The sequence below is a fragment of the Ixodes scapularis genome, unplaced genomic scaffold, assembly GCF_016920785.2.
Source record: "Ixodes scapularis isolate PalLabHiFi unplaced genomic scaffold, ASM1692078v2 PGA_scaffold6__148_contigs__length_123643588, whole genome shotgun sequence".
NCBI lineage: Eukaryota > Metazoa > Arthropoda > Arachnida > Ixodida > Ixodidae > Ixodes > Ixodes scapularis.
The window spans coordinates 75,834,268-75,861,209 of record NW_024609881.1 but is presented as its reverse complement, the minus strand read 5'-3'; the positions used below and the strand labels follow the sequence as shown (position 1 = coordinate 75,861,209).

At 44.2% G+C, this 26,942-nt stretch overlaps 1 protein-coding gene across 1 annotated transcript; it reads left to right on the top strand.

Moving 5' to 3' along the window:
- Positions 1 to 4,575: 4,575 nt before the first annotated feature.
- LOC120839843 (hydroxyacid oxidase 1-like) lies at positions 4,576 to 16,418 on the top strand. Its single transcript, XM_040210211.3, has 5 exons — positions 4,576 to 4,681; positions 5,912 to 6,003; positions 8,719 to 8,877; positions 12,578 to 12,647; positions 16,335 to 16,418. Exons 1-5 carry the CDS (start codon positions 4,576 to 4,578, stop codon positions 16,406 to 16,408), a joined length of 501 nt encoding a protein of 166 aa, XP_040066145.1. The 3' UTR covers positions 16,409 to 16,418.
- The last annotated feature ends 10,524 nt before the right edge of the window (positions 16,419 to 26,942 follow it).

Below are 26,942 nucleotides of genomic sequence, written 5' to 3'. Positions count from 1 at the left end.
CACACCATCTGCGGTGGACTGCTAAATGGCCAGACGGAGTGTTATGGAGAGAGTTGCAGTTCTCCCTCAGTTTATCATTAATACAACGTCCAGTCTGGCCCAGATAGGCCTTACCACAAGACAGCGGAATGCAGTACACGACTCCAACTCGTTTTCGTCCTTGTTTCTTGCGCGCTTTACATTTCGTCATGAGCTTCGATACGTTCTCGATAACCGAACTATTGCCAAACACAACGACGCCATTTCTCTCGCAGCGGCCACTCCGGGAAGTGCACGTCTGCTCGGAAGAGCTCTGGTACAACCGCGCAAGGGCGGGTTGCGCCACCTTTCAAAGCCATTTCGCAGTAGCAATACAAATGAACTTTCATACTTTGACCAGTTGCTAAAGGAAGGCGCCGTTATCGTATTTAGTTTGGCCTCGGTGGAGATGAGCGGTCCCGGTTTGAAGGGTGAGTTTCCCAACGGAGTGTTTTAGTAGAGTTGATCACTCCGCAGACGCCGGTAGCCCTGTTCGTTGTCATTTCAAAGTCAAGTGGAAAGGCAATCTTTGGATAATTTTTGAAAACAATAATCACTTGATTTAGATTGCTTGTTTCTCAAACATAAAGACATTGTAGATCACAATGCTTGTACGGCCCAGAGAGACAATTTTACAACCGACATTTCACACGTCAATCATCTCTCGAACCAATGAGATCTGAGAAACGGTGCTTAGTTTTGTGAGCACCGGGAGACAGGGGAGGGAGGGGGGGGGGGGGGGGTAGATTAGGGCTACCACCACTGAATTGCGCATAACAATGTAAACATTGCACAAAACAATTTGTAGTAGAGAAATGTACAGGAAAATATAAATCAAACAAAAATCTTTTTTTTTGTTTTTTTTCACTTTATGTCTCTTTAAAGTGAACCCGAGTAGAAGGAAAGTCGATATTTTCTGACATTGCAGCGGCCCACGCAGAGAAGACTCTAATGGTACTGAGCACCTACAGCAGCACTTCTATGGAGGTTGTGAAGAGGGAAGTGCCAGACGGCCTCTTCTGGTTCCAAGTACAGTTCGCCGTTGACCGAGACCTCACGAGGAGCCTGGTGAGACGGGCCGAACGATCTGGCTACCGAGCACTCGTGGTCACCGTGGATTCTCCCGTGCTTGGAAAGAAAATCGGCGCAGTAAAGCGGCGTTTCTATATGCATGACGGAATCAGGTGTGTCGAGCCTGAGGAACTTTATTAATTATTGGTATTTATTTTTTACTCATCGGTAGAGCGAAGGCTCGCGCTGCGGAACCCAAGGATTCTGGGGTATATCCGTACCTCTGCCTTCTTCAATATGAATGATTCTCGTGCCAGGCTATCAGTTTACTGCAGTGGGCAAATTTCTTATCTCCAGCGAAGAGACCAGGCGCCTATTGCGGCTGATTGACTTCCCACTCTCTAAAGTACACACAGTACACAATTACACTGTTACTCGTTGGTATCATTCATTATCATGTAAATAATTAGTCGCATGGAATCATATACTTCTCTATTCCTTGAAAAATCACTAACTTTCATTGAATAATAAATAAATAATGTGACGTGACAAACAGCAAGACGATTTGAATATTCGAAATAGAGTCCTGAAAATGAGGAAAGTAGGCGAGGCCATGTTCATCGGCCATAGTTAACGCTGGAGAGGGAAACAAATTGAACACATTTCACAGAATGCATCCAAGGGGAACTTAAAGTTATTAATGGGTTTAAAGTCACTTCCAGCCAATTGGAAAATCCTAGGTATAAAAAAGAGCTTTACTGTCAGGGTGTAAGGCATATTCCTTTACAAGGGAGTCATAAAGGGGGCATTAGTTGTATATACGCTACCCAAGTCGGAGGGGACTGAGTGACTCTAATCCCTTATCTTAGCATAGGTTATAATTGGCGCTACAATGTAGGATGTCGTGATAAAGGCGGGCCCGTATTTTGAAATAAACTGCAATCTTTAACATGCATCATGCAGCGGCGGTTACATAACAGTATACAATGCCCACCTCCAGCTAGTCAATAACCTGTGATTAACATATCGGCTTCGATTCCCCAATCTTCTTTTGGGCGCCGCCAGTTTGGTGCGTAGTACAGGGCAAGCGCACTCGGTTATAATAACCATTCGAAAATGAAACTTTCTTAGTTTTAGATAAAGTATTAGAAAGCTCTGTCACGGACTGCCTTAATATTTTCGGAGGAAGGAACTTAACTTTGTGCGATGTCAGATAAAACTTCAGAAAACTGGTTAACAAGCACCAAGTCAGCGAACGTTTCGCTTGGAAGAGCATCGTATTTGGTGGCTATATGTCGTCCCTCATGGAATTTGGCCAGGTTAAAAATTAGTGAATGTTAGAATAGGACGCCCCAGCGGTCCCGCAACCAGCTTGGGGTGCTGCACTCTGGATACTTAAAATATCCTCGCACAACCAGTGCGATACCATAAGATCCTAAGAAGACCAAGAACCGTGAGGACTATACTAAAAGTCTCCATTGAGACCGAGGTCCCTGGTTTCTGAAGCGCGAGCTCCTGGTCCAGGTGTACCGAGCTACGGTGCGCTACTAGCACAAATACATAGTATCTGGAACGCGTTGCCGGCTGTTGGTGTTCAGAGTCCTATTCCGCCCATGAACCGAAAGTGGTCGTAAAGTGGCAAAACATGGCGTCACTGACGCCGGAGTGTCACGCTGTCGGATTGCATGCCGCGGCCCTGGCTGTTGGGCGTAGATTTCCTGGCAACAAAGCAATAGCAAACGAGAGTGTCGCTGTCGTCGCGGTATCCCAAACCCCAGATTAAGAAGCTTCCGTGGACTGTCAAGCTGAGATCAGCCCGCAGCAGAATAAGTGTGTGCCACATATACCACCGCCGCTGTGACACAACCAGGATCGCGGCCGGAGAAAACATGACAGTTCTGCGACGTCATCAGCCGGAAATCGAGGGACCGTTTTTTTGGACCCGGTAAACACACCTATCAGTGACGCCTTCCAGGAACAATACTAGGACACAGACGACATGACGTAGGAGAGAAGTCAATATGTACGGGTTTGGAAACAGAGTGCTGGACCATATATGCTAGCATACTGTTTACGAGGTAATGACAGCACCTTCATCGCTCCAAAAGCCAGTCAGTGATTGTGCCCAGTTCTCACTGACGTGCTGCTTGTTTGTAAACAGTTTTGTCGGTTTTCCGTGCTAGAAAAATTATATTGTACTTTGTCGTCCTATGAACTTGCTCTGGTGATGACTCCCGTCGTCCTGAAGACTTGTTATTCGCTGAATCACGACGTGATTTTCTTATGAAGGTAATGAGCTTCTGCGTAAGAAGTTGCCACCCCCCCCCCCCCCCCCTGCCCTCCCCTTGCTGATGTGTCTGAGTGAGCCGACTTCGGGCATGGTCCATAGAGGCGGAGGTTACAACGGCTAATTCTCAAGGTCATAATCTTGTGTGTATGGAACGAGGATTTCGTGGCAGCCGTAATATTACGGTGTTGTCAAAGTAATTAAAAAAAAACAAAAAAACAAGGAGCTGCAGTCGGCCACGATTGTCTATGATAATGATGTTTTTTTTTGTATTTTGATCAGTGGACGTGTGTTAAATGTTTGGCGTTAAGTCGACTTGTCTATAGCTTGACCTTCCACACCTTTATGTGCAGAAGGACCCTGAATACATACTGTATTAACCCTCATTACCAAACTTCTAAAAAAACACAGACCGCTCATGTCGTTTTTTTTTTTTTTATAATAGTTCATGGCTACGTGAATTTCGATTTGGTATCATCATTGTAGTTTCATGGACCTGCTCGTCTGTTGAGAGACTCATGCATATTTTACCCTTCTATTCAATCTAAACTACCACCACCGATAAGAAGGCAGGTTTGCTCAAATAACCGAATGAGTCGCGTTGATGCATTTTTATAGTATTATTTAAAAAGAGAAGCATATCGCATATGTTTCAACTTTAGTCATTGAGTTTAATTTCGATGGGTTATATGAGAGCTTGTTCTGGAGTACGAGACAAAACAAAATGACAATGGCTGATATCTTTTTTTTCATAATATTGATGTTGACGAATTCGGCCTGAAGACCGTTCGTCGTTTGAAAAGACAGCTCTTGCCGCTCATTCACACTGGAAGCGGATCCGCGTCGCAAAGCGGTTGCGAACGCGGTTGTATAAAGATCCAGTACAATTGCACGCCCTCTCGATGACATCAAGTGCGCGTGCAATCGTACTGGATCTTTATACAACCGCGTTCGCACCTGCTTTGCGAACGCGGATCCGCTTCTAGTGTTAATAAAGAGTTTTAGTAGATCGTTCCCATGACTCCGATAACGATACCCGATACTCCGCCACCGCCTCCCTTGTGCATGCATAGTATCGTTATCGGGGCTATTGGAGGTATCGGAACGATCTACTAAAACTCTCTAATGAGCGGTTACTCAGGGTCTCGTAATGAAAACGCCGTCGAGAAACGCGGAAAGTTTCCACAGCGCGTTTTCAACGCAGGTTCGGGAACCTGGAAGCAAGCTCGGAAAACAAATCTGCCAACGCGAAAGCGACGATGTCCGTGAGAGACGCCCACATCGACCCCTCGCAGTCTTGGGATGACATCACCTGGCTGAAGAGTATCACCAGTCTACCTTTGGTGCTCAAAGGAATCACTAATAGTGCGAACTTGCATAGTATCCTTACACCTCTCGAGTTAATTTGAAACAGGGTTGGCATTCTTCGGTTTTGTTGTAGGCAGGAAAATTGGTGCCTTCTCAATATTTAAATTACGTAATTATTCGAGCGCTCTAAATATTTAATTCTCTAGAATCTATACGATATTCCATAATCACATATTTTTTTTATTAATCCGTATTATAAGGTTTGGAGGCATTAAATAGCGAATGGAGATCGGCTCGATCTGCGGAGATATTCTAAAGCAGGTTACGGACTGACCGGCATTCGCATGAATTTCATGACTGGATAACGTGATGTGATGCACGCCTAGGTTTTACGTACTGAGCTGAGATGTTTGTCACATAGCGAGAAAATAATAAAACTGAGAGTTGAAATTATTAATGTTTCGATGTCAGAAAGAAAAAACACGAGACGCACTCTGTATTTTTAAAAGAAATGGTATTCTAATGGATATTTCACCGTTGTGGTTAACTCGATGTAGATGCACCTCTTAGACACTAAACGCAGCAAACAACATTTAGGAGTGGGGGCATTTTCCCACTTAACGCTTGCTAGAATCGCCAGAGGACAGGAAATGTACTTGTGTACCCATTGGCTCTCTAAATACAAATATGGCTACACACGCTGCCCGCCAGAAAAACGTCGAGCATGACTAGACGCAAAAGCTTGGGCCTAATAGGGTTCTTCTCCGAAGCTTCAGTAAGTGCCGAAGGACATTTATTCGGCTTTATGGGATTTCTGTCCTGTTCACCGCGTAATGTTAAAAGTCCCAAACAAGCGGCAAAAAGGCCCATTACCTTCCCAGCAACCCGGGGTGAAGCCTGGCACTTGTTTGCCTACTCAGTGAAAAGCGTGCCAGGCTCTGGCCAAAAGAAAATCCAAGGTTTTACGTTAACGTTCTTTGGGCGTGAGGGCTCTAAAAATTGACACGCAAACAACAAATTTTGGAATAAAAAACTGTGGTACTTTAGCAATGAAATCCAGCAATGGGTTCGTAAATAACCATAAATATAATATATTTATACATATAAATTAAAAAAAAAAAAAAAAAACGTTTGAAGAAGTTTTAATGAACAAACGTTTCGGGAAGTCTTCCCAAGTCACTTGTCCAGTGAAGCTTCTGCTGCTGTTCTAGCTTTCGTCTACATTTATATGCTTCGATTGTATTCGCAAATGTGAGTGTACCGATCTAGCTTTCTTAACTTTCACAGCGGAAGACGCGGACGAAGCCATCAGTCGCGGCGCTTCAGCGATCTTCGTATCAAACCACGGTGGTCGCCTGCTGGACGGGCTCCCAGCAACGGTACGCTCCATCTGGCAAAGTCTTACTTTATAATTATAACTCGATTCCACTAAAGGAAATAATGCTATGCTTTAAATTTTGTAGACGAACGTCGATGATCGGCATGGAGATATTTCGTGTCTCCTAAGTACGAGGGCTGTTTGAGAAGTAATGAGGCTGCTTTTGTGTTTTATTGTATGGAGCTAGACGCGCAGTATTGTTCTCGTATTTGTAAAGGTATATAGATTCACTAGCTTGAGCCTGGAGTTGGAACATCATATTATTTATCGTTTTGTCGCAGCGAGTGATGGCAACTTAGAAGTGTTGGCATATGGCGAATGGCAAAGTCGTGCTTGTCAGAGTAGGGAAGGCATTTCGTGATTGAACTTTCCGTTGACCTTTAAGGAGTAGGGATTGCAGCGTAGCCCTTTTAATATAATCCGGAGTAATCGCCCTGGAAATTGCGTGTGTTCGTAACTTAAAAATATCTACACGCAACGAAAATTTTTACAAGGTGAAAATAAGATGGCTAGTTTAGACTATTTTTGAAAAAAACTTTACTCTTTTGTGTAATGCGAAATTAAAACGCAGCTCATAAGGTTTTTTTTTTTTTTTTTTTTTTTCGAACATGTTACGGTAAAGTCCGGGAGAGAGATACATAGTGTGTTTTTTTTTTTTTTTTTGCTTTGTAAATTTGTTTAAAAAAAGCCGTGAATGTTAGACTTATGAGGTTTCTATAGCTGAGTTATACGACCAGGGTTACATAGGAGGTTAGATTGAAAAGTTTCCGGAATCACCATTAGGAAGGGTTTTTTACCAAAATATTTTTATAGCGCTGTGTCGGGCACCCTTTCGTGTAAAATGACCAGAAATGTCAGATTGATATTTGAAAAGTATGGCTTTGACAACAATTCTAGTCGAGCAACCATGAACATTTTCAACGATGGATGAAAACAAAATTCGAGCGGTCATATCTTTTTTTTTTTTTTATTTGAAAAGAAAAATTGGGACGAACATTAAATCATATCATGCTTGAATTTCGTTCATGGGAAGTCATCGCCTTCCTTTTCCACCGCGAGGTTTTGCGTTTCCGAATTAATTTTGTTTGTTTAAGACGTATTTTATTGATTTTTCCACCACCTTGACCTTACGTCATTTGTGGGGAAGATGAGGGGTGAGAGATGGGGAATACGATGAGGATGAAATGTTTAAAAATAGTTACGGATGCCAGCTTCTCGAATGAACTTAATCAGAGAGTCCAGCACAATCGTCCTGTGCTGTACGTCGCCCCCTGGTCGCGTCCACTCTACGAAAGTTTTGAGTCGATGACGAGCGGGGAAGTCGTATATGATGGCCCGCCTTGAGCGTACAGTGGCTCTGCATTCCGATAGAAGATGTATTATAGTTGCTGGACTCTTGCTCCCGCATCGAGTGCAGTAACCGTCGATAATCGGTGCCCTAAACGCGGATACTATACAATTTTCATCCGCATCTTCTTACTAATCTTCACTAGGGTGCTGGATGGCGCATTTAGTAAACAGATATGAAGCCACTAGATATAAGCGGCTTGCCCAGGAAACGAGCGCTTGAGAGTCTTTCCAACTCTTTAGAGCGTTTTCTCAAACAGTGTCCAAGGCGGCGGTTTGCTTTCGTTATCTCAGGAGAGGGCACTTGTTGCGCAAGAACAGCTCATGCGGGCTAGAGAAGTCTTCTGAAAAGCCAAGTGATCTACGAGAATTCGGAGATTCCAGTTGATTAAGTGTGGATAACCGTATTTAAACGCCTCTAGATTAAAAGCTGAAAGGTATTACTAATGCCCACGTAAAAATGCAAGAAACTGTGAACCAAATCATTGAATAAATGCTCTATGAAACAAACCCCAGCAGACACTGGACTTCCGGGATAAGCATTGAACCTCTCAATGGGTTCACTCGTGCCCGGCATGGTGCATCTCTAAGCAAGATCCAACCCCATATAGTAGAAATCTATCCGTTTTCATGCCACTAGCCTTGTGCCTGTTGCTCAAGGCACAAGTGAGAATTTTGGTGCAAGTCCTTGCTTCCCACGTCCATCAAAACCTTCTCAAATATACTGAATTACGTGTTTTCAATGACGCGTGGCAAGTTTCTAAATAGAGCCTTATGGGTAATTTCACTAAGTAAAAAGTGAATCATAAAATCTTAGGTAATTAACTGACGTATCTTGAGAATTAACTACCTATATCATGCTCCTTGGCCGTAGAGCTTACCTACACAAACATCATTAGTGTTCCTTTCGCAAATTTAAAAAGATAGATCTTCTCAAAAGAAGTTCTAACATTTCGCCAGATTGAGCTGCTATTGCCGACCATATCTTGCCTTACCGAGATGTTGGGCCACTGAAGCGGGGGTTGACGAGCCTCCACAAGGGCCTATGCTGGGGAGAAGAACTCAGTAGCATTTAATGTGGCAATAACCTTTTTTGCTGCTGCAATGAAGGGAAGCGAACAGAAGAAGAAGAAAATAGATGGGTGCTATGGGAGAATTTGGCCACCTTCAAATGGCGCCGGCTAACGGAATAAGAGGAAAGAAAAAAAACTGAAGGTCGGTCATGGCGGCGCCGATGCGCAGCTGCCCGAAAGCGTCTTTAGCAAATAAGACAAACTGCAAATAATCCCAGCTTTCAGTACTGCCATGAAATTCATAATAAAGGTAAGCAAAGTTTCCAGAGAAATTTTCTGTTTCGACCTGTCTGCAGATCGAGGTCCTCCCAGAGGTCGTGAGTGCAGTCCGCGGACGCGTCGAAGTTTACTTGGACGGCGGCGTTCGTCACGGCACGGATGTGATCAAGGCGTTGGCACTCGGAGCCAAGGCTGTGTTCCTTGGACGTCCTACCATCTGGGGGTTGGCGTACAACGTAAGACATCCACGATATCGCTTCTGCAACATTATCAGAAAGAAACCCCATAGAAGCCATATGATCAAAGAGCGAGAAATAGATGAAAAAGTTATCGGAATAAGACACGAGTTCAAGCATAAAGGCTCAACCAACTTCCTGGTCTATTGACAAGGTTCTAGCTGAGATTTGCCGGGACGTATTCGGTATGTCGCCGTTGGACTCAAAATCTTCATTTTGTTTGTTGATGCAAGACCAGAAGTCCCCGAGGTCACTATGATACTATTGAAGTATGTCACTATCCAGGAATCTGTCGCATAGCAATCGCGCCAACTGCTTGTGCCTACCAATGAGAACCCCACCTGCTCACCAAGGCAGTGCTGGAACAGACTCTTTTCAAAAGTGCACAAAGCAGCGTTGGTGATCGCAATTGCTTGGGCATGAGACAGCACTCGTGTCCAACACCTGCTCAGAGTACGTGCTCAAGCAATGACGGACAGGCGATGGTGAGGACTTTTTAAAAAGGGTCTACGGTCAGGTAACCTACAAGAGGCTAGAGGGCATGAACCCACGTGTGCTGCGTCAATCGTTCTGCTGTTACGAGTGCTGCCTCATTTCGAGTGTTGCCTCATAAATTGACACGACTTCCCGATGGACGCTGACGCAATACCGTCTCCGATATCGCCCCCCGCGCTCGTCTTTCTGCCTAACGTAAACAAACTTTAGCACTAGGGCCTTCCTATCTAGATGGTGTTTGCAAGGGCCGCTCGGGGATCGCTTTGAAGTCCCGGTGTGGTCACGGCGAGCGCGTCCCGATTTCGACGGTTGTTTCCTCGTGTATGCTCACCGACAGCTCAAAAATCGGTGGGCGCGATTGTGTTCCGAGGATCTTATTAGCCCTCCGCAGCAGGGTGCATTGCGGAACTATCCGATAAGAGCAGCGACGAAGGGCTCAGAAAGACAAAAACCGCGAGCATAATCGGCCCTTCCTTAGTTTTCGTACGCTACTGTGACTATACGGAGAGCAAGTGTTCCGAAAAGCGTCCCTGCACGCATTAGAAGGGCAGTAGGAGATCGCGAATAAAATGACAACGTAATGTATGCTCAAAAATACGCAAAATCGAGACTGACAGGCGCTGGCCGTCATTGGTAGAGGTCGGGGCGAAACAAAAGCACGCGCGCGTTTCTGTACTGTAAACAAAAGAACGAGGTGCGCAAAGAACAAACGAACGTGGCGGCTGTGTCCGTTCAACAGGCGAAGGGGGCGAGAAGAAACGGGAGAGGCAGCCATATAAAATAAAGGTGGAAGAGAGGGGGACGCACGCGCCAGCGGAAAACTGAGGATGAATTTCAAACCTTCTGGACGGAAATGCAATCAAAATCTCGGTTACATCATGTCTTCTCCGAAATGGGCTTCACGTCTCAATACGGGCATCTTGGCCGAGGTTTGGACTCGCCAACTCGGGATCCGTCCGACACTTACACTGGGAGCCACCAAGGGGGCGGGGAGGGAGAGCCGAAGCGAAAATAATAATAATAAAAAAACATCAAATGAACTAAGTTTACTGGTGATCATCGAAACGAGTCTCCGCAAGGGAGTGCAGCGTGGCCATAGTCCTAAGCATGCAGAGTCAGTGTTATGAGTGCAAAAGGATATTCACGCCTGATATCTCGGTGAATGAAAAAAGCGAGTGAGACTGGCGTGTTTAGGATTTCCCCACTATATTCTCCGTGCATGTAAATTGGCAGAAAAATAGGTTTTCTTGCACCTGAGTTTAATCATTTGTCAATAAGTGACGACTTTTTCTACTTATTACTACGCAATGCAGCAGATAATATTTCTGATTTATGCGTGTCACATACGCATATTATACGCATATCATAGTGATTCGATGAGGTTGGAAAAGGAGCAAGCATGGGTTGAGCTTTAGACATTGTTAGAGTTAGGCTATCCTCATTTTTGATTGTACTCGAGCTATTATTCGAATGTTTGACGATCCTGATTGTGATGAACATGAGTACTGCTGATGGCAATCGAGTACGTCACAGTGTCACGTGACTCGTGGTAAGTCATGATGCCATTTAACGTCACGGCGTCAAGAATAACACTAATAAACCAAGTGACATTCTCAATATAAGTCGACTTTGAGTCACTTGATTGCGTCACGGGACCACGCAATGAATCACAGTGCCAGTAAAAAAGCGCCAGGAAAACCCACAATTTCTCATATATTGCACTTCGGTGTATGCCAATTCGATCACTACATAAAAATACAGCAGACAATTTTTATTTCACAAACATTCATTTTGTTACAAAAGAAATACCGCGTTCCGCTTTGGACTGGTTGCCATTGTATTTTTTTCCGGTTGAGTTCCGGTTCAGTTCGAAAATGGCGGCGAAGTTTTCGGTTTGGTTAAGTTCCGGTTCGGCTAAAATAACGGTTCTGTTCCGGTTTCCGGTTAGGTTTGGTTCGGTTCCGAATCCGGTTCGACCTTCTGGTACTGGACATGCCATGCATCAACCTCTGTTGTATCGGGCGGTAGTTGGCGTTACCTGGCCTATAAACACAACTATCCCATCAAAATTATTTTTATAAATTAAAATTTTCACAAATAATTTGCTTCATCAGTTTTTTTACTATCACGCTTCTTTAGACCTTTTCCATAAAGAGTTTAAGACACTTTTGTGATTATGAGGAGCGCAAGTTCGTCTGCTACTTCTGCAGGGGTTGCGGTAACGTCAGAACGCCGATCACGCTCGATGTGAAGGATATTGGGTAAACCACAAGGCAGGCTTGCTTTGAAATCTACCCACTATCCTTCCATCACAGCCAATCTGAGCTTGACGTTCTGACGTGACCACGACCCCTGGAAAAGAAGCAGAGGTATTTTAAGAAAAGACTTCGGTTTCACTTCGTTCATTTTTTGTTTAAACTATTTCGGTCTAATTGCTCGTTTAGCTTCCAAGCCTTCCACGTATCCTCCATTTATTTCAAACTTCGTTCAATTTAAGTTTAGTAATTGCCACTCTCCTCTCACGAGACGACTTGGCCATGTCCCCCGGTACCTCCTTATTTCGTGTGGTCCGGTATGCTCCCAATTTCAGTCTGCGCACGTTCGTCAACGACTTTCCTTTCCTGATTGAATGTCCGACCTCATGCACAGTATAACCATTAACTTAAGATAATCTAAGCAGCATCAAACCTTTCCATATTTCCCCAACTACTTCATATTTGATAAAACTTTGCTCCCTTGAGTTCCATAATAAGTGAGTGTATTATGCAAAAACTGCATTCAAACATATTCGAAGCAAATACACGTATGTAGAACGAATATTCTTCGATGAATGCTTGAAGCGTGTTTGCACATTTCGTTTTCACCATGTCCACCGGAAACAACATCTGTTTTGTATGATGCTTGTGGATTGTGACTGGGGTTTACAGAGCCACCAACGACATCAACCCTAAAAGGTGAGTGATGTCATTCGTGGTGGTTCCCACAGCAGCTCGTCTCGCAACTCGTCACCACGCGTATGATCATAAACTCTATAATCTTTGTGTTTTTAGTATAGCTGCCGTCTTGTACTTAAGCGTGAAAGAGCCTCTTCATCTGCCTGCGGTCGTCGGATAACAAAATCGCTACACGAGAGAGGCGGACAATATTGAGAATTTTTTCCGGACCACACATGTGTGTTTATAACAAGCCTTCTTTACTTTTTCAGGGTGAAGCCGGGGTGAGGGAAATGCTGGCGATACTGAGGCGAGAGGTGGACCGAGATCTTGCACAAATGGGTAATAGCTTTCTTCAAACACCTCTCCCTGTCCTTGTCTTTTGAGTGCGATTTTTCATCATGTCCCCGTACGATGTATGAGGCCAATGCTTGAAGACGGCTCTTTAGAGTCCCTTGTGCACCTGAAAGACGACGTTAAGGTGTATACGCCGTTCGCTCTTACTACGGTGAAGAGCCGTGCAGATTGTCATGCCTTTCGACCCGGTTCGCACTTGCGTTCCGCCATGTCGGTTTAAGGTACGATGTTTTACTCCGTTCGTGGGAATAGACGGCCTTATCTACCGTGGGAGGATAAAATTCCCACCCTTTTGAAGTAATAAAATTGTGCTCCCTTTATGGAGGACTTCATTGGACATTTCTTTTTCTCCTTGAAAGGAGAAAGTAGTACTCCACCTTTTTAAGATGAAGTCGCTGAAATTTTTAAAAGTGCACGGTGTGATCTGTTATGTTTGCACTTCTTACTTCACTCACTATATCAGATGATGTTCTCTGAAGTCTCTGACAGCTTAAGAAAGACGGGGTTTGGCGAGTACCAAGCAAGCTAGTATTGCTCTAAAGCAATAGTAGCATACAAAGCTACATAGACGCTTAGAGTTGTTGAGCGATCTCATGTCTTGTCTGTCGTCTGCAAGCATCTACGACGAGTTTCTGAAAAATGAAAGATTTTTTATATTGTCTGGCCATTCATATTTACTGCTACATAGCGTAGACTGCCCGACATTCGATCAGAAACAAAGAAATTGGGTACTTTTTGTTTTTGTGTTTTTTCCGTGATGGATCAGCAGCGAAGGGTAAATTTGACCGAGCAGGTTGGTAAGGGGCACCTCACTACACTTTGGTTAGGGTAGCTTAAAGGGGCACTGACACCCCAAAGGTCGTATCTCTTTAATGTCTAAAACAATGCACGTCGTAGTCGTAGACACACAAAAAAATACCGCATCGCAAAGAAAAAAAAAAAAAATTCCCCGCCGCGCGCGCGTCTTTTTATTTTTGGATTTTTCCTCTCCTTGCTTCTTTTGATTGGTGACGTTACAAATTATGAAATTTAGAAGCTTTGTAGGCGACATTTTTAAAACATTTAAACACTACAATCGTAAAACATGTCTTTTAACGCAATTGCGAATGCCCTACGGCCCTTCTTTTTGAAATACCAAAAATCGTAGTCCGTTGTGATGTCCCCTTCTGGATTTTTATCCTCCCTTCGAAAACATGGCGGCGCTCGACGCGTGTATAGCAGAGGGGGATCGCCGAGTCGGGGAATTGGATAAAGTGGTCGTTTCAAAGTGCCCGAGGACCTCTCAGACCTCGAAGAGGAAATTGTCAAACCTTCAAAGCAACTGGGTTTTGTGCCCTTGTATCGTAGTTTTGGTTGTGACATCGGCGGGGCACCGTCGTCTGCTCGAAGCATCAGGCAGCACGGCACTCACGCAGGAAACCGGTTTCCCAATACGGTAGTTCCCACGACGCCGGCGCCTTCTCTCCTCGCTTCGGGTCGCGGAGACACGTTTTGGAGCGGAGGCGCGAAAGAAACTCGACCCTCAGAAGCCCTCAAAATTTGACGTCACTCCACCGCCGCGGATCGCGAGGGAACTTCTAATTCGGCCATTTGGAAATTAATTTTTTACTTCACAAATACTGAATTTCCAAGTTTCAAGTTTTGAGGGTAATGTCCAAGCACCGATTTCAATCGTTTCAAACAATAAAAAAAATGATTTGATGTGTCAGTGCCACTTTAAAATTTTTTACTACGTTATTCATTTGTATGTGCTCTTATTGGCTAATGGCACGCGATATGATTGACCAGGGGGCGTTAACAGGGTGCCCGAGACTCACCACACATTGCGTCTTTTAACTTGTCATTGACTAGAGCAGTTTTCATTACAGGCTTTTTTGCTTGAAAAGAAAACAATGAGAATTTCGGCATACGCCTTTTCAGCGTGAACAGTGTAGCAAATTGCCTCAACCAGTGTGTTTGTTTGTGTGTGTGTCTGCGTGTTTTATGGGTGTGTGTGCGTGCGTGCGTGCGTGCCTGCGTGTGTGTGTGTGTGTGCCTGCGTGTGTGTGTGTGTGTGTATGTGCGTGTGTTTTCAGATAACTATTTTAATTGGCATCGATCACAGAAGATTGTGCCTATGCCGACTTGTTCCTCGATTACCAGACTACTTAACTTGAGGGCCTGGTCAGCCGTTACTCGAGAAACTTTTTCAAACTCACTTAAAAGAAGCTACTGCCCGCACTTACACAAACCTAAAATAAGCATAAGCTCCAAGATGGCTCACGAAAATATACTGTTCAGAAGTATATATATATATATATATATTTATATATATATCTTGTTTCTATACTCCTTCTAGCATGCCTGTACTTAACCAATGTCCAGAAATTATCCTGAAGCCCATAGCAGATTTTTTCCCTAAAAAGACATAATGCTTGCTTTATTTTAGAGTAGTGCAAGACTAAACGAAAAAAGGCAACCGATGGATGTTTTCGCGTTTGCGCAAGAGCCTCCCTCGCAACGTGTAGTTGTTGGAATCTGTTTACATTCAGGTTTTTCTGCTTCTTTATTGTTATTTACTTTGTTTTCCGGTCTTCTTTAGAGATATGGTTGTTTATGTGGGATATGCACCGAAATATGCAGCTCGCTCTCTCGCAAGCTCTGATTCCTGCTTCTAGGAACACCTGGAAGATAATCTAAAATCTACGTAAACATAATTCCAGCATATGTACGTCGCTGTTGTTGCTGTGGGATGTATGCAGCGAAATACGCAGCTGGCTCTCGCGCCGGCTCCAATTCCTGCTTCTAGGAACACCTGGAAGAGAATCTAAAATCTACGTAAACATAATGCCTGCATACATACGTAGCAAACGTGAACGCCAAAGTTTTGAATTCTGTTCGACTGGAATTCCTGGAGATAACAGTTTGCATTGGGGTTCGTGTGTTGACAGTACACGCCAGAGAGGAATACCACATGTAACCAGCGTTCAAGGCGTTACCAAAAAAAAAACTGCATAAATACGTTACTCGTTACTTGCAAATCAAATAAACGCGTTACCAACTTACTTTACCTAAAAAAAAAAACGCTTCAGCGTTGCTTTAAAATAAAGTAAGACACGTTACTTTTGTGTTACTTTTTAAATTACAAATTACCTGTTTTAAGTTACGACATTACAACTATGGATAAGCGCCATATTTAGAGAAACCTTAGGTACATTCAGAAACTGAACATAATCCCCTTATTTATTTTATTGTTCACCTAAGTACTTGCGACAAAAAGAAAAGACACATGTAAAAACGCAAAAAAAGCTACGTTTTATGTAACAATTGGTATCTGAAGAAAAAAATCGTAAATGTATTCTCTTGTGCTTTGGGAAGAGTATGTGACGGGTAATGTAACGAAGTTACGCGTTACCCGAAATAAATAACGTAAGTACGTTAACCGTTACAGTTTTGAAAATGTAACGAGTACGTTACAAAGTTGATGGAAATTTAACGCGTTCCTGGTAGCGCGGTTACGTTTAATGAGTCACCGCAGAGACTGTTGTGGGCTGTGGTCGCATTTTTTATTTGTCTATGAACACGTACACACGCGTACCTTCAAATCGGGTATATTGCTCGAAAGCCTAAGTGACACGCGACACTGTAGTCATTTGTGATAAACGAAGACTGACAATTTGCCCGAACATGCAGGCTGCTCATCCATTGACCAACTGGTGCCCGAGATGGTTGTGCATAAAGACCACTTTTCCGGCCAGTGTGACTAACTCAAGTGACAACATTTGTTTATGAACTGCATTTTACAATCGCTTATTGTGCCATCTGCCAGCAAGCGCCCTTGTGATTTGTCAGGTTGATAAATAAATCTTAGATGACTGAAATACTTTGGCCTTTGTATTTCTTGCCTCTCCTACATCTTGATATTCTCCTACCCCATCTGTGACATTCCGAGACAGCACCTAAAATAAGTTCGTGTCTGGGGATGTCCACCAAGGTTTCATTTACGTGCTTACTTTGCTTTGATAATATCCTACTGAGGAGATTGTCAGTACGGCCCGTCAAGATTTTCGGTCGTGTTGATGACGCCTTCGACATTTTTCTGAAAGTTTTGAAAAAGTAAGTTTCGTTGTGAGGATGTTTAAACCGTGGGATGTTATTCAGCCACAACGGACGTCTCACACTGTAGATGAGCAATTTAGCCAGTGCAGTACGTCTCCTAGCCTCGTGTCTTGAACGTGCACCACGGTACGTCAAAATGTTCTGAAAGGTCTGTGCCGTCTGTCAAAGTATATTTCGCAGAGCGTAATACCCTTCGAGATTTGTAAGGCAGGAAAGCAGCTGGCACATTTGTATAGGACGGCCGCACGGAGTGGTCGTTCAGTGTTGGCTTCTTGTTCCACATGTAGCATTGGTTCTTTACAGCAAATCCTGCAGCCACGTGTCCCTCAGGTACGTGTGGAAAGCGACAGGAAAGCTGATTGCGCCAATGCGATTACACTGCAAAAACGAAAGCGATACGTAATTTGCCTCTCGTGGAGCGAATGAAAATGGAGGTTGTAAGAAGATCGTCTGCTAAAGCGATGGGAGAACGCAGTTTGTCTTCTACGAAGCGTCTTTTGGAAACAAAAATGAACCAACAAAACACTGTAAGACATTGTCAACTCGAACTTTGATTAAATATCTCAAGTTGTACTGTTATGGTACACAAACAGACACCCTGCAGTGGACGATAGAATAACAAGGAAGAGCGCATCAGAGACTGCGAGACCTCTATGGCTATTTTTATGTTTGTAAGACGTTCTCACCAAAATATTGCCAGATTGCAAACTCTCGAGCGGGTTGAAATAGTCTCATTGGTTCATTAGGTTCAAACTGTGGAGTCACGCCCAATCAGCAGCCGATAACGCTCTAGAGCTCACCATGACGAAAATCAGACCGTGACAGTAATCTGGATTCAAAGCTTATGATACTGAGCCTAGAGGTGAAGTGAATGCAATAACCAATGGATAATGCTTTTTTTTTTCTTTTTTAAACTTCTTTCTAACACGATTAGACAATAAGCGACAGGACTACAATGCATAAAGTGTTGAACTTTTACGCCTGCCGAATGCCACTCCAGATTTGATGTGGTCTGTGGACAAGACGTGTGCTCGATGCGCCAATTTCCGACTGGATATCTTTCACCAAGGCGACGACGCGAGCACTGACCGTTGTTTACTGCACTCTAAAAAAAAAAAAAAGACAGGACAGATGGAAAAAAGAAATATTTTCCTTCCTGTCGCCAACTTCTTAAGAGTAGGACGTTGCTCCTGTTCCTCCAGCCTACCGATACACACGCAGCGCCGTCTGGTTGCGCTGGAAAAAGGTAGGAAAACTTCATCTTCCATGCCCTCTGTGGCAACAGCGATCGAACCGGTGGAGAAACAGACGGCTTATTGAGCACTTGGTTGCTTTTTACATATTTGAAGTTATTAGAATGGTGCGTTGAATTTAGATCACATAAAAGAGAATATTATGGAAACTTTCCTTCAGTTATTAGTTTCGCGTGTTATTCCTTGAAGATAGAAAGGGAAGGAAATATTTTCATCTCATACTGAGTAAACTGAAACCAGCGCTTGCCGACGCCTCTCATGTCTAACAGAAAAGGGGGCATTCGGTTTACCATCATATGAATAACCTTAGTTTTGAGTAAAAAAAAAGTGAAAGCCGTTTACAAACCCCTGTAACGCCGAACTGGAGCGCAGCTCTTGAGGAGGAGGAGTGAAGGGTACTGAGGGGAGGGTAGACCCCTCCTCCTTCTCCTCCTCCTCCCCTCATTCTTTAATATGCTCCGGGGGGGGGTCACGTGACCTCGGGGAGGCGTGACCTGGGGGTCACGTGACCTTGGGTGTCACATGGGGGTCACCTCAAGGTCACGTGACCCCCAAGGTGACCCCCCAGGTGACCCCCACGTGACTCAGGGGGTCACGTGACCTTGGGGGTCACGTGACCTCGGGGGGTCACGTGACCTCAGAGGGGTCACGTGAACTCAGAGGGGTCACGTGACCTGGGGGGTCACGTGGGGACCTTGGGGTCACGTGACCTTGAGATGACCTTGGGAGCGGTCACGTGACCTCGGGGGTCACGTGACCTCGGGGAGGAGACCACGTGACCTCGGGGGTCACGTGACCTCAGAGGGGTCACGTGACTTGGGGGTCACGTGACCTTGGGGGTCACGTGACCTTGGGGGTCACGTGACCTTCAAAGGGTCACGTGGGGTCTTGGGGTCACGTGACCTTGAGATGACCTTGGGTGGGGTCACGTGACCTCGAGGGGTCACGTGACCTTGGGGGTCACGTGATCCCAAAATAACCCCACGTGACCCCCAAGGTCACGTGACCTTGGGGTCACGTGACCTTCAGGGGGTCACGTGGGGTCACGTGACCTTGAGATGACCTTGGGAGGGGTCACGTGACCTGGAGGGGTCACGTGACCTTGGGGTCACGTGACCTTGGGATGACCTTGGTTACGCCGACGGCGACGCCGACGGCGACGGCGACGCCGACGCCACTCAAGCCGGGAACGGGCCCCTAAGAGCTGCGCTCTAAAAAAGTGAAAGCCGTTTACAACTCCCTGTATCACCGAATTAGAGCGCAGCTCTTGAGGAGGAGGAGGGAAGGGTACTGGGGGGGGTGAAGTGACCTGGGGGGTCACGTGACCTTGGGGGGTCACGTGACGATGCCGATGATGTCATCAGTGACGTCACTGATGACGACATCAGTGACGATGACGATGCGGACTCCGATGACGTCATCAGCGATGATGACGATGACGATGCGGATGTCGGTGACGTCATCAGTGACGTCACTGATGACGTCATCTGTGATGATGATGATGACGATGCGGATGCCCCCCCCCCGAAGTCACGTGACCCCCGCCGAGGTCACGTGACCTCCCCGATGACGTCATCGTCACTAATGACGTCCCCGGCATCCGCATCGTCATCGTCATCATCACTGATGACGTCATCGATGACGTCACTGATGACCTCACCGGCATCCGCATCGTCATCGTCATCATCACTGATGACGTCATCAGTGACGTCACTGATGACGTCACTGGCATCCGCATCGTCATCGTCATCATCACTCATGACGTCATCAGTGACGTCACTGATGACCTCACCGGCATCCACGTCGTCATCGTCATCATCACTGATGACGTCATCAGTGACGTCACTGATGACCTCACCGGCATCCTCATCGTCATCGTCATCATCACTGATGACGTCATCAGTGACGTCACTGATGACGTCATCAGTGATGATGAGGATGACGATGCGGGTGCCGGTGACGTCATCAGTGACGATGACGTCATTGGGGAGGTCACGTGACCTCGGCGGGGGTCACGTGACCTGGGGGGTGTCACGTGACTTCGGGGGGTCACGTGACCTCGGGGGGTCACGTGAGTTTGGGTGTCACGTGAACTTGGGGGCCACGTGACCTTGGGATGACCTTGGTTACGCCGACGCCGACGCCGACGGCGACGCCGACGCCGCTCAAGCCGGGAACGGGCCCCTAAGAGCTGCGCTCCAAAAGAAAACAGCTCAGTTTTGTTTTGTTAAAATACTTAACAAAGCATTTTAACAGTCATAAGAAAACATCTAACGGCACTGGGATATGTCGCCGCGACATGACGGGGCAGTGCAGCTCACGGGAAGCTAGGTTTGGCTAGGGAGCCTTCACGTGCGCTTTGTTAGGGTGATGCCACCCTTTGTAATACCACTTGCCGAGAAACCAGCAGCCATTTTGGTTCTCGGCGATAATACGTGGGGCTTATAACCCTCCCGGAAACAAGCACCTTATCTCACAAGTTCGGAGCAGCGTTGTGGAACCCACAGAGGGAGGATTAGCATTTTCCCCCTTGGATGGGAGGACCGATGGACACAAGGGCTACTTTCTGGCGCACGGGGAAACAATGAGAGGAACAAAATGGCGGTGGAAGAGGGTGTGTGAAAGGGAAACAGGCAGTTGGCATCACTCTATGCGAAGCGCAAATGAAGGCACCCTAGGTTTCGCTGGCTCCGTTTCCCCGGTTTGGTTTTTTGGCCGCGTCTTGCCGCGTGTGCTGCGTATGATGGTTTATGCCGAGCGAAACATTTTGTGGCTTAGACTCTACTTTAAACTTGATTTACTTATTTACTTAGTTTGGAGTAATGTTTTTGTTCTATGAATTGCCCCATTGTTGGAAACGCGCCGACCTCTTGTGAGTAAATAACACTTCGATAAGCCATGAAAATGCCCAGACCACATTTTTTCACAATGAAAAGGGATTTCAGATGGCACAACTATTTAGCGCTAGCGATTTACAATATTTTCATAGCGTTAGTTTTAAACACGCTATATGGTAAGTATTTTTTTTTAAAGTTAGTTGTATAGCCCTAGCAGATTACTGCTCTCCGGAAGTGCTTGTTAATTTACGGCAGTATATGGGTAGTTTCATTTTAAATCGAAAAGGTTTTGTCAAAGCGGGGTGTAGTGGTTACATGAATGCCGTCTCTTCCGGTGTTTTGTGGCTCAGAGAACGTTTGATTGGAGAATAATCGTCGTTGTGGTTGAATAATGAACTGAAATTTGATGATTTAATGACCCTAATGAGAATCGGCGTCAGTACTACATTTGTAACATGATTGTTGAAATCAATATTAAAAATGCAATTAAAAATGTAGTTAAAATATTTACTGCGGCTTTTCTGAAGGCGCTGAATTATGTTATACACACAACGCCCACGGGGAAATAAAGTTTGGTTAGACTGGTGGCGCAATTTCATGGGAAATGTTTGAAAATTTGTTTCAAAATGACTGACAAGCTATACGAACTGTACACAAATCGTGCCGCCTTTCGTTGGATACACTCCAGTTTATCTTTCGCTGTTACAGTGTAAGGGTCCCAGACTATTGCCGCGTACTTAAGGGTAGGCCTTACGCACGCTTTAAAGGTGAGTAGTGTTACTTCTGAAGATAAACAGTCTCCAAGAAATCGCCTTAAGTATCCCAGTTTCTTAAAGTCTCTCTTTGTAATATAGTCTATGTGCTGGTTCCACCTCATGTCGCTTGTAAGCATAACTTTCAAGTATTTAAATGAATCTACCTTATTCAGTCCGGTGTCCTGCTTAAGGTATGAGGTATCTAGGTTTTTTTTTTTTTTTTGTTTTTTGTTTTTAGGTGGACCGTCTTTTTAAGGTTCAGTGATATTTGCCAATTCTCACACTATTTAGCAATTCCTAGCGAGGGCTGTGGTAAATAGCGCTTGGTCTTCGGTACTACGGATTTCGTGAAATTGTACGCAATCTTCCGCAAATAGCTTAATTTGTACCGGAATTTTCAGAAAAATGTTGTTAATAAAATCTAAAAAGAAAAGTGGCCTGAGGACGGACACCTGGGGCACCCCTGAGTCGACCAAGATCGGGTTGGACTGGGTCCCACCGATGCACACTGACTGCTTTCTTAAGGAAAGATAATCTTGGATCCAATCGCGTGACATGTCGTTTTCTTAGAAGCATCCACAGGTTTAAAAGTAGTTTGGAGTGGGACGTCCTGTCAAACGCCTTTGCGAGGCCCAAGATTATTGCGTCGACTTGTCGTCACCGATTGAGTCTTCTGTAACGTAATGGACTCTTTCTAGTAACTGCGTACTTGCCGAGAAACCCTCTCTGAACCCGTGCTGTCTATTGTTCAATAGTTTGTTGCTTTCAAGAATATATGCGATGTGCTTGAATGTGACGTGTTCCAGGATTTTTCCAGACACACACAAGATCGATTTTGGTCTGTAGTTTGTTACAAGTTGACTACCTCCCGATTTTATTACTGGGGTAATTTTGGCACGTTTCCACTACCTTGGTACGTTACACGTCGATATAGACCTCTTAAATATTATACAAAGGTACTTAGCACACAGTTGTGCGTATCTCTGCAAGAAAGCCTTTGGAATGTTGTCAATGCCTGGTGTCTCTTTGGTATCCGAATTGAGTAACAGAGACAGAATACCTGATTCTGTTATGGGTAAGTTGGTTAGGAATTGTGTAGAAGTTGTTTATTCTTCCATGCAATAAAGAAAAAAGGATCGGTGGCCGAGTGGGCTAGAGCACACCACCTCGGAGCACGTGGAGCGAGAGCTCACGCTGCAGAACCCAGGGATTCTGGGTTCAATCCCCACCCCTGCCCGTTTCGATCTGGATGAGCATCGTACCGGCGTGCGGTCGTGTACCACTACTGCTTGGTGCAGGTTAAAGACCTTATGCTAGCGGTTTTACTGCACTGGCTAAATTTCTCATCTACATCGAGTGACTCGAGGCAACTTTGAAATGGCTGACCAACTACAGGCTGCATAAATATCCACACTACCCTAATTATTATGAAGGACTGGAGTTTTCCTTCTTATTTGAATCCTTACTGGGAGTAGAACCTTCATTTTTCTTGTTTGGCAGATCAAATGTTCCTGCCTTTCCTTTTCTGTTTACACAAATATAAAAGCCGAGATGCGTGCCAAAACGCTACCAAAACCGAAAGTGCTAGCAAATGTGTTTGTAGTCATGTAGAACCTTTACCAGCCTAGCGATGTGAAAATCTTACAAAATTGCATTGAAAATGTAATTTATATTATCTCTACAAGGTCATCAAGGTATCGGCGCATGCACTAAGATATTGATTTAAACCGGACAACCACAAGCACCGCTATGTTCCCCGATAATATTTTATATGGCAGCCATAAAATATCAATAAGCAGTACTGCTATTGAACTTCTGGATGTGTATAGTTTTTATTCCACGGTGCTCTTTCTATTTTTTCGCATTGAAACTTATGCGGAGCACAAGTTTGTTTACTTCTTGCTCAGGGGTTGCGGTGATATCAAAAGGCCGAGCTCTTATTGGCAGATTGAAAAAAATAGTGTGCAGACCTCAAGGAACCTAGCATTAAGTGAGGTGTACCAATCATTTTCTTTCAATCAAAGCCAAACAGAGATCGGCTTCTTTCTGGTGTCACCAAAAATCCTAAGCAAGGAGAAGACGACTTGCTCTTCACATAGATAACATTTAGAAAATTATAAATTTCAGCTTTTCTTGACAAAATAATCTAATCCCCAATGACTGCATTGCCTGAATATTATATGACGTACATCAGTTACAATTTTGACTATTTCCTTGAAAACTATTTCAAAGAATGTCCCAGAAATTTGGCCACGTACGGAGTCTAAGCCGTGCTCTTGACTCCCTCACACCATGATGGTAGTCGTTTCTACTTCTTGACGAGAAAAAGAAAAGCAAGTGCATACCGAATTTCGGTTTTCAACTAACCATTGTTTGTGGTATGACGACACCGAGACCACAAGGCTCCCTTGAACTCAACTGGCAAATTTATTTCAGAGTTAAAGTGTGGCCTCATTATTCTTGCTTGAAAAGCACGAGTCTGCTTAAAGCAAAGTAAAACAACTCCAGAATTTGAAAAAAAAAAGAACACCTGGACATGCAAGTGGAATCAGTAAACAGGAGTCCCAATCGTGCAGCGATAAGAGCATCTAATTTGCTCGTATCTAAAATACTAACAAACGTGCAACTACCCTCATTTCTTTTCCTAACACCCACTAAACTCTCTAAGCGACAAAACACAAAGTAGTGAAGTTGCTTCTGGGTAATAACATAAGATTTAATAACGACGTCCGGAGCCCTAACGTCAACATGGTCAATGCAGGAGACTACTGGCCGGCCGTTTAAACGCTCCCCTCGAGTAGGCAAGTTGACAGTGCTTTAACCGCATATTCTGAAATAAGTGTTAAATGTTCAGGGACTACAGATTTGTCAAGTTTACTTGTACCAATGTTTAAGTCACCTATCAGGAAAAATTGCCTCTCAAAACTTACTTCTTCCAAAACTGATTTCAGTTCTGCCAGAAATTCTTGATATTGCGAAATTTCTGCAGAGGTCTCTTACACGAATACAGTCAATGGACATGGGGCGCTTTGAAATTATCCCACCAGAAGTGTTCGAGTACAACGGTCTGAATGTATAGAGAATTGAACAATGGCAAACCCAAGGATCCTAACATATCTTCTTCAGTTTGCAACACCCTAAAATATATACAGAAAACTTCAAATCACATATAATGGTGTTTGGAAGGTGTTTCATACCGAACACACCTTTTCGAAGCACTTATATATATATATATATACATATATATATACACACATATATATATATATAAAGTCTCACAAACAAAAATTTACAGTTTTTTTTTCCGGTAATAAACTACGCCTCGCCGAGCGCTCATTCTCCTTCCAAAGGTAGCGCTAGAGGTCACAACCAGATGCCAAGGTTGCAGCCTGGTCCGATAACTTAATCAAAAGTTATAACTGATTTTCTGAAAAGTTCAATGGGATATATGTATATATATATATATATAGAGAGAGAGAGAGAGAGTGAGAGATTTGTATTAGGTGCAATGTTTTTCATAGACTTACAGAGCGTGTAAGAGAGGCGTTGTTCCTAATTTTGGCGGCTTTGGAATTGTGTTCAAGAAATATTACAGCTTAGAGGAAAAGGAAAATTGGCTATACCATTTTTCATAGTTTCGGTTTGGAACTCTAAACCGAGGAGACAGAGAGACCTCATTACTATCCCGGTCACCAAGACGACATGGCGACGTTAGAACGGGCCGATAGAAATAAAGAAGTGAGTTGTTTGTCAGTCAAGATGAGTTGTTGATTGTTTTTTCTTGTTTTTTTCAGGCCTTGGGGAAAAGTATGCGACTTGAAAATGTTAATAGGTGCAATATCGGAAGTTCGGTTCTATGTGTGTCAGTTTTGTAATCGGAGCCGTACTTACTAGCAGTGTTGACTACAAATATATATATATATATATATATATATTTTTTTAGGTGGGTAAAAATTGGAACTGGGAATTAAAAATAAATATTGACTTTATGAAATTATGGAAACTTTTTCGTTTACGAAATGCTGACATATGGCATGTCAGCATTTCGTAAACGAAAAAGTCTTATGTATGTTTTATCGTTTGATAACATTCTTCACTGATTAATCGAATATGCCTTTAATTCTTGAATAGTTAAAACGATAGCTACTGGCTCGCAAACTCTAACAAAATTGCTTTGCCAACCTTGCAGCGCGGAACAAAGCTAGTATCAAAGAACAAAAATTTCCAACTTGGCACTCTCGCTCTTGTAGATGGGCGAGCTAGCCTCCGCTTCTGGCCGAACTGCGTACTGCTAGATTGCGTTTGCTAGCAAATCGGTCAGCGAGAGCACGCGCTGACTGCTGAACGTGGACGGGCGAGCAGCAAAAAGGAGGAAATTAAGATCAGAGGAGGAACATCAGTGCCACGAGCCTGTTTCCTGGCCACACGGATGAGTGTCGCCATCTAGTGGTTGAACTAATGGGTTGTTCAAGATGGCCGTCGTGGGACCGCCGCCTAAAGAAATCGAAACGAAAGCTGATTAGGACTGCAAGTTCCTACGATTCATATGTGGAACTACGTGCGGTGCACCATGGCTCCACTTATCGAACTATATAACGCCCTTTTCGCCGGCTTTATTCGATACAGTCCGCCTATATCTCATGTGATGTTTTGTAAAAATATAAGGGTGCTTAAGAATATGCAGGTCCAATTCCTACGTTGTCTTTCTAGGGCTCCCAAAATGCACTTTCTATGTTCGAATTATAGCTGAAGCGGACGCTATTCCCATCGGTGTCCTTAGACTACAAAAAACCCTTCGAACATAGACCTTCATCATCTTACCGGGCATAGAGAAGAATATATCTTGCGGATATATCAGAAAGCAGAAGTGTGTCTGGATTTGCTCAAATAACTAATTCTGGCAGCTTAGACACTGCGCAAAGTTTCGAACCAGCAGAGTTCTGTTCCTCACCCGCCATGGAACTATCCAATAATTAAAATAAGCTACATTAGAAAAGACACATTCCGTTGACCGTATTGATTCAAATTTCTTTGGAAATAAAAGTGTTCATCACCTTTCGAGAGTCTAAAAGCACCGATAATATCTCCAGTTAAAGTTTCGTAATGCCAGGAATCAATGAAAAACTTCATGGAAAACTAGGTCACACGGCACCATCACCGGCAGAAGAATTTGTAGCGATTCCGTAAGCACTTCGCTTTATTTCTGCAGGTGATCCATATAATTGGTCAATTTTTCCCAATTTAGACAAAATATCATTCTGAATAAACCTACCTAGAACAATCAAAGCCTGCGCATTTCAATTGTGTTGTCATCATAATTAGATCGAGCGCGGACAC